At 46.5% G+C, this 15,171-nt stretch overlaps 1 protein-coding gene across 2 annotated transcripts in view; it reads right to left on the bottom strand.

Annotated features, from left to right (window-relative positions):
* SH3GL3 (SH3 domain containing GRB2 like 3, endophilin A3) overlaps positions 1–15,171 on the bottom strand; it is a 30,902-nt gene that overhangs the window by 1,782 nt on the left and 13,949 nt on the right. For both annotated transcript variants that reach the window (XM_060755220.2, XM_060755221.2), the window contains exons 6-8: positions 10,603–10,761; positions 6,292–6,395; positions 252–379 (exon numbers count right to left, since the gene is read on the bottom strand). In XM_060755220.2, coding sequence (XP_060611203.2) covers positions 252–379; positions 6,292–6,395; positions 10,603–10,761 — 391 coding nt within the window. The remainder of the gene's footprint in view (positions 1–251; positions 380–6,291; positions 6,396–10,602; positions 10,762–15,171) is intronic.

Here is a 15,171-nt window from a genome sequence, read left to right as displayed (position 1 = left end):
ACAATATAAAATCAAAACATTAAAACACTAAAAATGATCACAGTGGGCAGGGCCAAATTCAAAGATTTTTTCCCTTGCTCCCTCCTCCCTATGACTTCCTCTCACATACTTATACACGACCCTCATCATGTCTCTCTCAGCCTTCTCTTTTGCACGCTAAACATGCCAAGTTCTTTAGGCCGCTCCTCATAGAGCTCATAGGGACTTGAACTGAGCCTGAAGAAGAGCTACTTTCAGAAACATATGCTCACCTGATGACTTTATGAATGGGATGAATGAGATCCCATTGTGTTGCTGGTTGCTGCGTACTTCCAGTGGCCTTCTTCTTATTGGCTTTGGTTTGAATTCCCGTCTTGGGCGACTCGATGCTACATTTATCCTAAAATGGTTAATGTGAAAATAATGGTGAAGCTACAAAAGATACATTTCTACAGAATTAAAATTCAGTTGCTGTGAGTTTTCCGGACTGTCAAAAGTCACAGGTCCGCAGTCTGGGTGTCCTCCTGGACTCATCACTGTCGCTTGAAGCTCAGGCGTCGGCGGTGGCTGGGAGGGCCTTCGCACAATTAAGACTCATGCGCAGATCTGGCCAGGGTGGTCCATGCCTTAGTCACCTCCAGATTGGACTACTGTAATGCACTCTATGTGGGGCTGCCCTTGAAAACGGCCTGGAAATTTCAGTTGGTTCAACGAGCAGCGGGCAGGTTGTTAACTGCCTTACAGAGAGAGGTCAACCCTCCTGTTTAAGGAGCCCCATTGGCTGCCATTCATTTTCTGGGCCCAATTCAAGGTGCAGGTGCTTACCTACAAAGCCCTAAACGGTTTGGGACCCGCCTACCTGCATGACCACATTTCTGTGTATGAACCCACATGATCTCTTCGATCATCTGGAGAGGGCCTGCTTGCGCTCCCACCTCCATCGCAAGCGCGATTGGTGGGGACGAGGGACAGGGCCTTCTCGGTGGTGGCCCCTGGACTCTGGAACTCGCTCCCCAGGGACATCAGACATACCCCAACCCTGGCAGTCTTTAGGAGGAGCCTGAAAACATGTTTGTTCCAGTGTGCCTTCCCAGAATAAGGAAAACTTGTGAATATGTCCTCAAATGCACTTTAATGCAATCGACAGGATCGCTCCGGAACGTCCCCTCTCAAGTAACCGAGCTAAACCAGCTCCTTGGTTCACTGAGGAGCTGGCAGCGATGAAGCGAAGGAAAAGGGAACTAGAGAGCGTGTGGCGCTCGGACCCAAGCGAGCCAAATCGAACACGGTTTGTGTCCTTTCTAAGGGCATATGCCGCGGCAATAAAAGCCGCAAAGAAAACTTTCTTTGCGGCCACTATTGCGTCTGCAAAAAACCGTCCGGCGGAGTTGTTTCGGATTGTCAGAGGTCTTTTAACTCCCCCTACTTCAGGTGGGAGCCCTGACAACTCGGCCACGCGCTGTGAAGCATTTGCTCGGTTCTTCGCAGACAAAGTCGCTTTGATCCGTTCTGGGCTGGACGCCACATTAAATGCAGTCTCTGTGGATGTGACACAAGCACCTGCTTGTCCTATTTTGATGGATTCTTTTCAGTTTGTGAAACCCGAGGATGTGGACAAGATACTTGGAGGAATGAGGCCTACCACGTCCATCCTAGACCCCTGCCCATCCTGGCTTCTGAAAGAGGCCAGAGGGGGATTGGCTGAGTGGGTAACGGTGGTGGTTAATGCCTCCCTTCGGGAAGGCACGATTCCAGCGAGCCTAAAACAGGCTATTATAAAGCCGCTGTTGAAGAAACCATCACTGGACCCCACCAAATTTGACAACTTTCGGCCTGTTTCCAATCTTCCCTTCTTGGGCAAAGTCATGGAAAGCGTGGTGGCCTCACAACTCCAGGTATTCTTGAGAGACACGGATTATCTGGATCCGTCACAGTCTGGCTTCAGACCGGGGCATGGTACCGAGACGGTCTTGGTCGCCTTAGTGGATGATCTCCGTCGGGAGCTAGACAGGGGGAGTGTGTCCCTGTTGGTGCTCCTGGACCTCTCAGCGGCCTTCGATACCGTCGACCACGGTATTCTTCTGGGACGCCTTGCAGAGATGGGCCTTGGGGGCACCGCCTTGCGGTGGCTCCAGTCATTTCTGGAGGGTCGTACCCAGAAGGTGTCATTGGGGGACTCCTGTTCAACACCACAGCCTTTGACCTGTGGTGTTCCTCAGGGTTCCATCTTGTCCCCCATGCTGTTTAACATCTACATGAAGCCGCTGGGTGAGATCATCCGGAGTTTCGGGGTGCGGTGTCATCTGTACGCAGATGACGTCCAACTCTGTCACTCCTTCCCACCTGCTACTAAGGAGGCTGTCGAAGTCCTGAACCGGTGCCTGGCCGCTGTGACGGTCTGGATGAGGGCGAACAAACTGAAATTAAATCCAGACAAGACAGAGGTACTCCTGGTCAGTCGCAAGGCCGAACAGGGTATAGGGTTACAGCCTGTGCTGGACGGGGTCGCACTCCCCTTGAAGGCACAGGTTCGCAGCTTGGGTGTAACCCTGGACTCATCGCTGAGCCTGGACCCCCAGGTTTCGGCGGTGACCAGGGGAGCATTTGCACAGCTTCGGCTCGTGCGCCAGCTGCGCCCGTATCTTGGGAAGTCTGACTTGGCCACGGTGGTACACGCTTTGGTCACATCCCGCCTCGACTACTGCAACGCTCTCTACGTGGGGCTGCCCTTGAAGACGGCCCGGAAGCTCCAGCTAGTCCAGCGCGCGGCAGCCATGTTGTTAACCGGAGCGGGACGCAGGGAGCACACAACGCCCTTGCTGTCCCAGCTCCACTGGCTGCCGATCTGCTACCGGGCCCAATTTAAGGTGCTGGTGTTATCCTACAAAGCCCTAAACGGTTCCGGCCCAAAATACCTTGAGAACCGCATCTCGGCCAACGAGCCCACGAGGACCTTAAGATCATCCAGGGAGGCCCTTCTCTCGGTCCCGCCTGCCTCACAGGCTCGCCTGGCGGGTACAAGAGAGCGGGCCTTCTCGGTGGTGGCCCCCCGGCTATGGAACTCCCTCCCTGCTGAAATCAGACAGGCGCCTTCCCTCATGGCCTTTCGCAAGGGCCTGAAAACCTGGCTCTTCGAAAAGGCCTTCAACTAAGTGCTATGATTTTGGAATGACCACCGGAATGAACCATGACTACGAGATTGATTATGGCCCAAACAAGACGAAGCGGATTTTTAGTTAAGTAGTTGTGTATTAGTAAGATGTGTGTTATGGTCCTGATCTATTGTAACCTGTTTGTCCTTTATGTTCTATGTTCTGTACACCGCCACGAGTCGCCTTCGGGCTGAGAGTGGCGGTTAACAAGTGCAAATAATAAATAATAAATAATAAATAAATAATATTGATTCAGGGTTGTCTGCGCGTCCTCATCTTTCTCTGAAAACCATATTTTAATTTATCTTATCTCGTTCATGCCCAGCACTTTTTGATTTTAAATTTGAATTATTACATTTGGCCGGCCATAGGTTTTTAAATGCTGTATGTTGCGATATGTTCTTGTTATTGCTTATTGTGTATTTTCCATTTTGAGTCTATTTTGACTGTTTTGTATTGATTATTGTTATTGCTGAGGAGGAGCTGAGGAGCCTTCTAATCAAGGTGAAAGAAGAAAGCGCAAAAGCCGGGTTGCAGCTAAACGTCAAAAAAACCAAAATTATGGCAACAAGAATTATTGACAACTGGAAAATAGAGGGAGAAACCGTGGAGGCCGTGACAGACTTTGTATTTCTAGGCGCAAAGATTACTGCAGATGCAGACTGTGGCCAGGAAATCAGAAGACGCTTCCTTCTTGGGAGGAGAGCAATGTCCAGTCTCGATAAAATAGTAAAGAGTAGAGACATCAGACTAGTCAAAGCCATGGTATTCCCTGTAGTCACCTACGGATGTGAGAGCTGGACCTTAGGGAAGGCTGAGCCAAGGAAGATCGATGCTTTTGAGCTGTGGTGTTGGAGGAAAGTCCTGAGAGTGCCTTGGACTGCGAGAAGGTCCAACCAGTCCATCCTCCAGGAAATAAAGCCCGACTGCTCACTGGAGGGAAAGATACTAGAGACAAAGTGGAAGTCCTTTGGCCACATCATGAGGAGACAGCAAAGCCTGGAGAAGGGAATGATGCTGGGGAAAGTGGAAGGCAAAAGGAAGAGGGGCCGACCAAGGGCAAGATGGATGGATGGCATCCTTGAAGTGACTGGACTGACCTTGAAGGAGCTGGGGGTGGTAACGGCCGACAAGGAGCTCTGGCGTGGGCTGGTCCATGAGGTCACGAAGAGTCGGAGACGACTGAACGAATGAACAACAAATTGTTATTGCTTTTGTTTATTGTATGTGTTGTAGGCTCGGCCTCATGTAAGCCGCACCGAGTCCCTTGGGGAGATGGTAGCAGGGTACAAATAAAGTTTTATTATTATTACTAGCTGTACCCTGCTACGCGTTGCTGTGGCCAACCTTCCCTCCCTCTTTCTCTCCTTCTTTCCCTCTTTCCTTCCTTTCTTCTTTTTCTTTCCCTATCTCTCATCTTTCTTCCATCTCTACCTGTTTCTTTCCTCCCTGCTTCTCTCCTTCCTTCCTTCCCTTTTTTCCTCCTCTCATTACTTCTTGACTGTCCCTTCCTTTTAATAAGGAAATGAAGAGGAAGGAAATGAAGAATGGGAAAGAAGGAGGAAAGGAAGGAGGGACAGGAAGGAAGGAAAAAAGGAGGGGGGGAAAGAATGGAAGGAAGGGGAAAAAAGGAGGGACAGGAAGGGGGGAGGAGAAGGAAGGTGGAAGGAAGGAGGGAAAGAAAGGAGAGAGGGAAGGAAATGAGGGGGAAGGAAATCAAAGGGAAAGAAGGAGGAAAGGGAGGGAGGAAAAGTAGGAAATGAAGAAGGAAGGAGGGACAGGAAGGAAGGAAAAAGGGAGGGAGGGAAAGAAGGGAAGAAAAAAAGGAGAGACAGGAAGGGAGGGAGGAAGGAGGGAAAGAAAGGAGGGGATGAAGAAAGGAGGGAAAGAAATGAAGGGGAAGGAAATGAAGAAAGGGAAAGGAGGAAAAGGAGGGAGGAAAAGAAGGAAAGGAAGAAGGAAGGAGGGACAGGAAGGAAGGAAAAGGGGAGGGAGGGACGGAGGAGATGGAAGGAAGGAGGAAGGAAGGAGGGGAAGAAAGGAGGGAGGGAAGGAAATGAAGAAAGGGAAAGGAGGGAAAGGAGGGAGGAAAAGAAGGAAAGGAAGAAGGAAGGAGGGAGGAAGGAGGGGAAGAAAGGAGGGAGGGAAGGAAATGAAGCAAGGGAAAGGAGGAAAGGGAGGGAGGAAGGAAAAGAAGGAAAGGAAGGATGGACAGGAAGGAAGGGAAGGAGGGAAAAAAGGAAAGGAAGGAGAAGGAAGGAAGAAAAGGAAAGAAAGGGAGGAAAGAAGGGAAGGGAGGGAGAGAAGGAAGGTCCTTCATTCAAGCACTGTGGACCTTCCTTGTACCAGCAGGGCTGCTGACTTAAAGGTCAGTAGTTCGAATCCAGGGAGTGGGGTGAGCTCCCATCTGTCAGCTCTAGCTTCTCATGCCAGGACATGAGAGAAGCCTCCCACAGGATGGTAAAGCATCTGTGCATCCCCTGGGCAACATCCTTGCAGGTTACCAATTATCTCACACCAGAAGTGTCTTGCAGTTTCTCAAGTTGAACAATTTCAATAGAAAAGAGGAAACCATGAAAATAAATAAAATATAAATTCTAAAATCAGGACAGCAAAAAAAAAAAAAGCAAAATTCAAAAAACAGGAATTCCAAACAAGAAACAATCAGGGCCCAATAAAGGATCACCCAGGCAAGAAGCTGCCAGGCTTTGAAGCTGCAAGGCCATTCAATGCTAATCAAGGTGGCCAATGGCAACATTCACACTTGCCTCAAGCAGACAAAAGTTATTTCTCCCACCCTGGGCATTATTCCAGAGATATATAAACCTCAATTGACTGGTTTCCAACAGACCTCACAACCTCTGAGGATGCCTGCCATAGATGTGGGAGAAATGTCAGGAGAGAATGCTTCTGGAACATGGCCATACAGCCCAGAAAACTCACAGCAACCCAGTGATTACGGCCATGAAAGCCTTTGACAACACAGCATTGCAATTGTTTACAAGCAACTCTGTTTCATTCTCAGACCAAAAGGTCTACCTGACAATACTAAGATTTCCAAACGGCATGCAAACAAAATGAATTCAAACAAACTAAAATAATAATGAATAGCAGCAGAAAAAGGGAACTGAGACATAAGCAGCCTGGAAATTCTTCTTACCTGTCTTGTAGCTTGCTTTGCAAGTAGTCTAAAATATCCGTGGACTGCTTGTGATAGTCGAGTGCAGCTTCTACGAAGACGAGCAATTGGCTCACTTGCTCTATCTAAACACAGGAAATCAAAAGGGAAATGTATTCAAAGGATTTTGTACGCTACCTCTATCCATACTGGGTAATCTAAAACACAATCCCACATGCATTATGTGTTCAAGAGCAAGGAGAAACCAGGTTCCTATTAGTTTTAATTGCTCTTCGCCTTTTAAAGTTTATGTTTAAATAGCTTTAATAATTGTGAATGATGTCATTTTAATGTTCACTTTTTGAAAGTTTTAAGCTGCATTGTTCCTGAATGAAATCGTAATCTATCCTAAGACACAAGTTTGGGGAAAAGATTTGGAAAGAAGAAGAAGAAGAAGGAGAGGAGGAGGAGGAGGAGAAAAGGAAGAAGAAGAAGAAGAAGAAGAAGAAGAAGAAGAAGAAGAGGAGGAGGAGGAGGAGGAAGAGCAGGAGGAGGAAGAAGAAGAGAAGGAGGAGGAAGAAGAAGAGGAGGAGCAGGAGGAGGAGGAAGAAGAGGAGGAGGAGGAGGAGGAAGAAGAAGAAGAAGAAAAAAGAAGAAGAGGAGGAGGAGGGAGAAGAAGAGGAGAAGAAGAAGAAGAAGGGGAAGAAGAAAAAGAAGAAGAGGAGGAGGAGGAGGAGGAAGAAGAAGAAGAAGAGGAGGAGGAGGAGGAAGAAGAGGAGGAGGAGCAAGAGGAGGAAGAAGAAGAGAAGGAGGAGGAAGAAGAAGAGGAGGAGCAGGAGGAGGAGGAAGAAGAGGAGGAGGAGGAGCAGGAGGAGGAGGAAGAAGAAGAAGAAGAAAAAAGAAGAAGAGGAGGAGGAGGAGGGAGAAGAAGAGGAGAAGAAGAAGAAGAAGGGGAAGAAGAAAAAGAAGAAGAGGAGGAGGAGGAGGAAGAAGAAGAAGAAGAAAAAAGAAGAAGAGGAGGAGGAGGGAGAAGAAGAGGAGAAGAAGAAGAAGAAGGGGAAGAAGAAGAAGAAGAAGAAGAGGAGGAGGAGGAGGAGGAAGAAGAGGAGGAGGAGCAGGAGGAGGAAGAAGAAGAGAAGGAGGAGGAAGAAGAAGAGGAGGAGCAGGAGGAGGAGGAAGAAGAGGAGGAGGAGGATGAGGAGGAGCAGGAGGAGGAGGAAGAAGAAGAAGAAGAAAAAAGAAGAAGAGGAGGAGGAGGAGGGAGAAGAAGAGGAGAAGAAGAAGAAGAAGGGGAAGAAGAAAAAGAAGAAGAGGAGGAGGAGGAGGAAGAAGAAGAAGAAGAAAAAAGAAGAAGAGGAGGAGGAGGGAGAAGAAGAGGAGAAGAAGAAGAAGAAGGGGAAGAAGAAGAAGAAGAAGAGGAGGAGGAGGAAGAAGAGGAGGAGGAGCAGGAGGAGGAAGAAGAAGAGAAGGAGGAGGAAGAAGAAGAGGAGGAGCAGGAGGAGGAGGAGGAAGAAGAGGAGGAGGAGGAGCAGGAGGAGGAGGAAGAAGAAGAAGAAGAAAAAAGAAGAAGAGGAGGAGGAGGAGGGAGAAGAAGAAGAAGAAGAAGGGGAAGAAGAAAAAGAAGAAGAGGAGGAGGAGGAGGAGGAGGAAGAAGAAGAGGAGGAGGAGGAGGAAGAAGAGGAAGAAGAGGAGGAGGAAGAAGAAGAAGAGGAGGAGGAGGAGGAGAAGAAGAAGAAGAAGAGGAGGAGGAGGAAGAGGAGGAGGAGGAAGAGGAGGAGAAGAAGAAGAAGAAGAAGGGGAAGAATGGGAAGAAGAGGAGACGTCACTACAAGTTGATTATTCCTTATTGGGACTTCTGAAATATGCCAAAATCTAAAATTATGCACATGACAGTGGGTTGTAGTGAGTTTTCTGGGATGTATGGTCATGTTCCTGAAGCATTCCCTCCTGACATTTCGCCCACATCTTTGGCTGGCATCCTCAGAGGCTGTGAGGTCTGTTGGAAACTAGGCAAGTGAGGTTTATATATCTGTGGAATTGGCCACCTTGATTAGCATTAAATAGCCTTGCAGCTTCAAAGCCTGGCTGCTTCCAGCCTGGGGAAATCCTTTGTTGGGATTCATCAACCCAGTGATTCCGGCCATGAAAGCCTTCGACAATATCACAGATCCTTTACTGTGGCCCATTTTAACATGCTATCTATGGGAAGGGAGATGCTTACAAATCTCCTATGGATAATGCAGCGGTTCCCAACCTTTGGTACTCCAGGTGTTTTGGACTTCAACTCCCAGAAATTCCAAATCGTTTACCAGCTATTAGTAATTATGAGAGCTGAAGTACATAAACACATGGAGGACCAAAGTTGGGAGCCATTGTTATAGTGTATCCACCCCTGCCAACCAGACATGATTGAAACATTGATCTATATCAGGCATGGGCAAAGTTCAGTCCTCCAGGTAAGGCGCCCCCAGCTGCCCAATGGCTTAAACCCTTGTGCTGGCAGGACTGAAGACTTGTGTTTTCCTTGTTGGCCGTCACCGCCCCCAGTTTCTTCAAGGTCAATCCAGTCACTTCAAGGATGCCATCCATCCATCTTGCCTTTGGTCAGCCCCTCTTCCAAAAGGGTTACGCTTCCAAAAAGCTACGGAGATTCCTAGTTTTCCAAAACTATAACCTAGGTTTATTAGGATTATAACCTGATCCCAGGTTTTCTGTATATCCCAGATTATCTGGCCTATGATACTGTGAACCACTGCCTCCTCCTGAGAAAAATGTATAATATCACAAAGGACGACCACCTCACTTGCCTCATAGGAAACCTGCTACAAAACAGGAGCTTTTTTGTTGAGTTCCAGGGCCAGAGAAGCAGATGGCGGAAACAGAAGAACGGCCTGCCTCAGGGGAGCGTGCTTGCTCCATCCATGGTCAACATCTACACAAATGACCAGCCACTGCCAGAAGGGACAGAGAGTTTCATCTATGCTGATGACCGTGCCATTACTGCTCAAGGAGGGAGCTTTGGGATGGTAGAACAGAAGCTTTCCGAAGCTCTAGGTGCTCTTACTGCCTGTTATAAGGAAAACCAGCTGATCCCTAATCCATCTAAAACACAGACATGTGCCTTTCATCTCGAGAACAGAGAAGCATCCCGAGCTCTGAAGATCACCTGGGAAGGAACCCCACTGGAGCATTGCAGCGCACCCAAATACCTGGGAGTCACTCTGGACCGTGCTCTGACCTACAAGAAGCACTGCCTGGATATCAAGCAAAAGGTGGGCGCTAGAAACAATATCATACGAAAGCTGACTGGCACAACCTGGGGATCACAACCAGACACAGTGAAGACATCTGCCTTTGCACTATGATACTCTGCTGCTGAGTATGCATGCCCAGTGTGGAACACATCTCACCACACTAAAACAGTGGATGTGGCTCTTAATGAGACATGCCGCATTATCACGGGGTGTCTGCGCCCTACACCACTGGAGAAATTACACTGCTTAGCCGGTATTGCACCACCTGACATCCGCCAGGAAGTAGCAGCCAATCGTGAAAGGACCAAGGCAGAGACATCTCCAGCTCATTCCCTGTTTGGGTATCAGCCAGCACATCAACGACTTAAATCTAGAAATAGTTTTCTAAGATCTACAGAGACACTCGCTGGAACACCTCAGCAAGCAAGAGTCCAAAAGTGGCAGGCTCAAACCCAGAACCTCAATCAATGGCTGATACCAAATGAGAGACTCCTCACTGGGCACACAGAGAACTGGGCAACTTGGGAGGCGCTGAACAGACTGCGCTCTGGCACCACGAGATGCAGAGCCAACCTTCAGAAATGGGGCCACAAAGTGGAATCCACGACATGCGAGTGCGGAGAAGAGCAAACCACTGACCACCTGCTGCAATGCACCCTGAGCCCTGCCACATGCACAATAGAGGACCTTCTTGCAGCAACACCAGAAGCACTCCAAGTGGCCAGATACTGGTCAAAGGACATTTAATCAACTACCAAACTCACAAAATTTGTATTCTGTATTTTGTATTTTTATATTTTGTCTGTTTGTTTGCTTTGTTCTGTTAGAAATGTAATATAATTGACTGGTTGCTGGTTGCTGATTACTCGATAAATAAATCTGGCAGCGGGGACTCATATAATCCAGTCTAAAGCAGAAAACCTGGGGTCAGATCCTGGGACAGAGGGACTGTCTGGAAGGGATCTCAGTTTAAGACTGATACAAAGCTAGTGGGATAGATAGGTTTCTACATTATGATATTATTTATGAGAGAAGTATTTTGGGCACAGAGATTAATATACTGCACTTTGAAAGACCTCAAGCAGTCAAAGAACCTTACGTCGTTTTCTAAAAAGTTGAACATGCTCCGTTCTGCCAACTCTCTGGACTCTTCAAACTTTTCTACAGCTTGCCTGACCTCCTCGTTTGGTATCTTCCCAAGACGTTTCTTTTTGTAATCGTAATCTAAGCGCCGTCCTTCGAGCTTCTTCAGATGGTGCTGTTTCACAAAACAAGGAGAGAAAAGGAACGAAAGCACCGTGGTGAAATGAAACGGGGAGGCTTTTTGCAAGCATGACACTGTTACAATATTGATTTATGTTTCTAGGCAAAGTCCCGTGGAATTAGGTCAGCCAAAGATAATAATAATAAACTCAGCATCTGTGAACATGCCAAATATTGTTCGGGAATAAATCTTTACATGCTGGACACCGAATATGAGCAAATCTTTACACTGTCCAACTTAGAAGTAAGACTTTGCCAAAATATGGCTTTCTTTTATATCTCAACTCTCACTTAGGTTCTCCCTTTCCCTCTCTTTTGGGGAGGGAAAAACAACGGAGAAGATTGCACTGCAAAGGACTCATGTAATCCTAAGGATTTCCTATGGTTGTCATCTCTTCAGGCTTGTGTGATATGTTCAGATATAATCACCAATGCACTCATTGAATCTATACCTCAGCTATGTTTCTTTCAGCCATATTGTTTTTATATTGCTTTCAATTGTGCTGTTATTTGTTTTTATCTGATGTTTTAATTGGTTAAAGTGTTTTACATGTGTGTTTTAATTGTAATCTTGGGCGTGTCCCTTGTAAGCCGCCCCGAGTCCCCAAGGGGAGATGGTTGGCAGGGTATAAAAATAAAGTTGTTATTATTATTATTATTATTATTATTATTATTATTATTATTATTATTATTATTATATCACTGGCCAAAAATCTGTTCAGCTGCCAACTGGGACACAAGTAGAGTCATAGAATCTTAGAATCCTAGAGTTGGAAGAGACCTCATGGGCCATCCAGTCCAACCCCCTGCCAAGAAGCAGGTAAACTTGCATTCAAAGCACCCCCGACAGATGGCCATCCAGCCTCTGTTTCAAAGCCTCCAAAGAAGGAGCCTCTACCACACTCTGAGGCAGAGAGTTCCACTGCTGAACGGCTCTCACAGTCAGGAAGTTCTTCCTCATGTTGAGATGGAATCTCCTTTCTTGTAGTTTGAAGCCATTGTTCCGCATCCTAGTCTCCAGGGAAGCAGAAAACAAGCTTGCTCCCTCCTCCCTCTGACATCCCCTCACATATTTATACATGGCTGTCATATCTCATCTCAGCCTTCTCTTCTTCAGGCTAAACATGCCCAGCTCTTTAAGCCGCTCCTCATAGGGCTTGTTCTCCAGATCCTTGATAATTTTAGTCGCCCTCCTCTGGACACATTCCAGCTGATCAATATCTCTCTTCAACTGTGGTGCCTAGAATTGGACACAATATTCCAGGTGTGGTCTAACCAAGGTGGAATAAAGGGGTAGCATGACTTCCCTAAATCTAGACACTAGGCTCCTCTTGATGCAGGCCAAAATCCCATTGGCTTTTTTTGCTGCCGCATCACATTCCTGGCTCATGTTTAACTTGCTGTCCACGAGGACCCCAAGATCTTTTTCACACGTACTGCTCTCAAGCCACGCGTCCCCCATTATGTATCTTTACATTTCATTTCATTGCATTTCAGAACTTGGACATTGCACTGTCCAACTTAGAAGTGAGACTTTGCCAAAATATGGCTTTCTTTTATATCTCAACTCTCACTTAGGTTCTCCCTTTCCCTCTCTTTTGGGGAGGGAAAAACAACGGAGAAGATTGCACTGCAAAGGACTCATGTAATCCTAATGATTTCCTATGGTTGCCATGTCTTTAGACTTGTGTGAAGTGTTCAGATATAATCACCAATATCACTAGCCAAAAATCTGTTCAGCTGCCATTTGGGACACAAGTAGAGTCATAGAATCAAAGAGTTGGAAGAGACCTCATGGGCCATCCAGTCCAACCCCCTGCCAAGAAGCAGGAAAATTGCATTCAAAGCACCCCCGACAGATGGCCATCCAGCTTCTGTTTCAAAGCCTCCAAAGAAGGAGCCTCTACCACACTCCAAGGCAGAGAGTTCCACTGCTGAACGGCTCTCACAGTCAGGAAGTTCTTCCTAATGTTCAGATGGAATCTCCTCTCTTGTAGTTTGAAGCCATTGCTCCATGTCCTGGTCTCCAGGGAAGTAGAAAACAAGTTTGCTCCCTCCTCCCTATGACTCCTCTGTTGCGCCAGCTCCACTGGCTGCAAATTTGCTACCGGGCACAATTCAAAGTGCTGGCTTTAGCCTTTAAAGCCCTAAACGGTTCTGGCCCGACCTACCTGTCCGAATGCATCTCCTCCTATGAACCAGTTAGGACGTTAAGATTGTCTGGGGAGGCCCTGCTCTCGGTCCCGCCGGCTTCACAAGCACGCCTGGCGGGGACGTGAGACAGGGCCTTCTCAGTGGTGGCCCCTCGGCTGTGGAACGCCCTCCCTACAGACATCAGATCTGCCCCCTCTCTATTGGCATTCCGGAAGAGTGTGAAGACCTGGCTTTTCGAACAGGCTTTCAACTAAGCAGTGCAATTGATTGATTATTGGAATGGAATAATGAACAATGAGTTCGGATGCTGATTCTATTGATGAGACATGATGGATTGTTATAGTGCTGTACTGATGTATTGATAATTTGATGTTAATTAATTGATACTACTGTTTTAATTGATTAATGATTTTGTATTGTGTTGTTGAAACTGGTTGTTAACCGCTCTGAGTCGCCTGAGGGCTGAGAAGAGCGGTATACAAATGAAGCAAATAAATAAATAATAAATATGACTTCCTCTCACATACTTATACATGGCTATCATGTCTCCTCTCAGCCTTCTCTTCTTCAGGCTAAACATTTATTTTTATTTATTTATTATTCAAACTTATATGCCGCCACTCCCCTGGGGCTCGGAGCGGCTTACAAGAACAGGCTAAAAATTAACACAATTTAAAAACAGCAATATCAGAGTTCAAAGGCCTGTCGAAACAGATATGTCTTACATGCCCTGCGGAAAGCTGATAAGTCCTGCAAGGCACGGACTTCAGATGGCAGAGTGTTCCAGAGTGATGGTGTCACTGCTGTAAAGGCTCTGCGTCTGGTTGCTGTTAGATGCAAGGTCTTGACATTGGGAATTTCTAACAAATCTTGGTCCTCAGAACGGAGGGATCTCTGGAGTTGGTAGGCTCAGCTCTTTAAGCCGCTCCTCATAGGGCTTGTTCTCCAGACCCTTGATCGTTTTAGTCACCCTCCTCTTTTTCACACGTACTGCTCTCGAGCCAGGCATCCACCATTCTGTATCTTTGCATTTCATTTCATTGCATTTCAGAACTTAGGTTCTCCTTTTCCCTCTCTTTTTGGGGAGGGAAAAACAACAGAGAAGATTGCACTGCAAAGGGCTCATGTAATCCTAATGATTTCCTATGGTTGCAACCTTAAGCTTGCATGAAGTGTTCAGATATAATCACCAATATCACTAGCCAAAAATCTGTTCTGCTACCAATTGGGACACAAGTGGAATGACATTTCCAAACCCCAGCAAGTGAAGTTGCCAAGGAATGACTACAGTGGTCCTGCTTACTGAAGCCTTGCTTTCTTGTAGTAAGGAGTTGGGATTTAAGCTTAAGCAGCTGAGGGAGGAAAGGAAGGGGCCTGAGACCAGGAATTGTGGGAGTTGAAGTCCAAAACACCTGGAGGGACGAAGTTTGCCCGTGACTGGTCTAGACATTGAGAACAGCAAAAGTTAAGGCATGATTCTCCACATCTATTTTGTTTCTACTTCCATGAGCTAAAGGGTGATTTGTCTGCTAAGAAGAGACATATTCTTTTAATAATTTTATGCTTATGTTGTTTTGTTAATTTTATGTTATGCTGTTTACTTTGTATGTTTTGGTGATGTTATTTGGAAACCACCCTGAATCCCTCTTGAGGAGATAGAGCTTTAATTTATATTCTTCTTCTTCTCTGGCACTGAGAATAAAGGTATAATTACTGTCAAATATGTTGCAGTAGAGCAGAGTTTTTCACCCTTCCTAATGCCCGGACCCCTTAATACAGTTCTTCATATTGTGGTGACCCCCACCCATAAAATTATTTTCGTTGCTACTTCATAACTGTAATTTTTCTACTGTTATGAATCGTAATGTAAATATCTGATATCCAGGATATACAGGGTTAGTCAAAATGCATAGGCCAATAAGCCATTCAATTGAATGGCTTATTGGCCTATGCATTTTGACTAACCCTGTATTTTCATTCACTGGACCAATTTTGGTGCAAATATGCCCAAATTTGAATACTGGTGGGGTTGGAGGGGGGATTGTTTTTGTCATTTGGGAGTTGTAGTTGCTGGGATTTATAGTTCACCTACAATCAAAGAGCATTCTGAATTCCACCAATGATGGAATTGAACCAAACTTGGTAAACAGAACTTCCACGACCAACAGAAAATACTGGAAGAGTTTGGTGGGCATTGACCTTGAGTTTTGGAGTTGTAGTTCATCTACATCCAGAGAGCACTGTGGACTCA

This window comes from Anolis sagrei, chromosome 9, assembly GCF_037176765.1.
Source record: "Anolis sagrei isolate rAnoSag1 chromosome 9, rAnoSag1.mat, whole genome shotgun sequence".
NCBI classification, from domain to species: Eukaryota; Metazoa; Chordata; class Lepidosauria; order Squamata; family Dactyloidae; genus Anolis; species Anolis sagrei.
The sequence above is the reverse complement of the archived record's forward strand: the minus strand, read 5'-3'. Positions and strand labels throughout refer to the sequence as shown.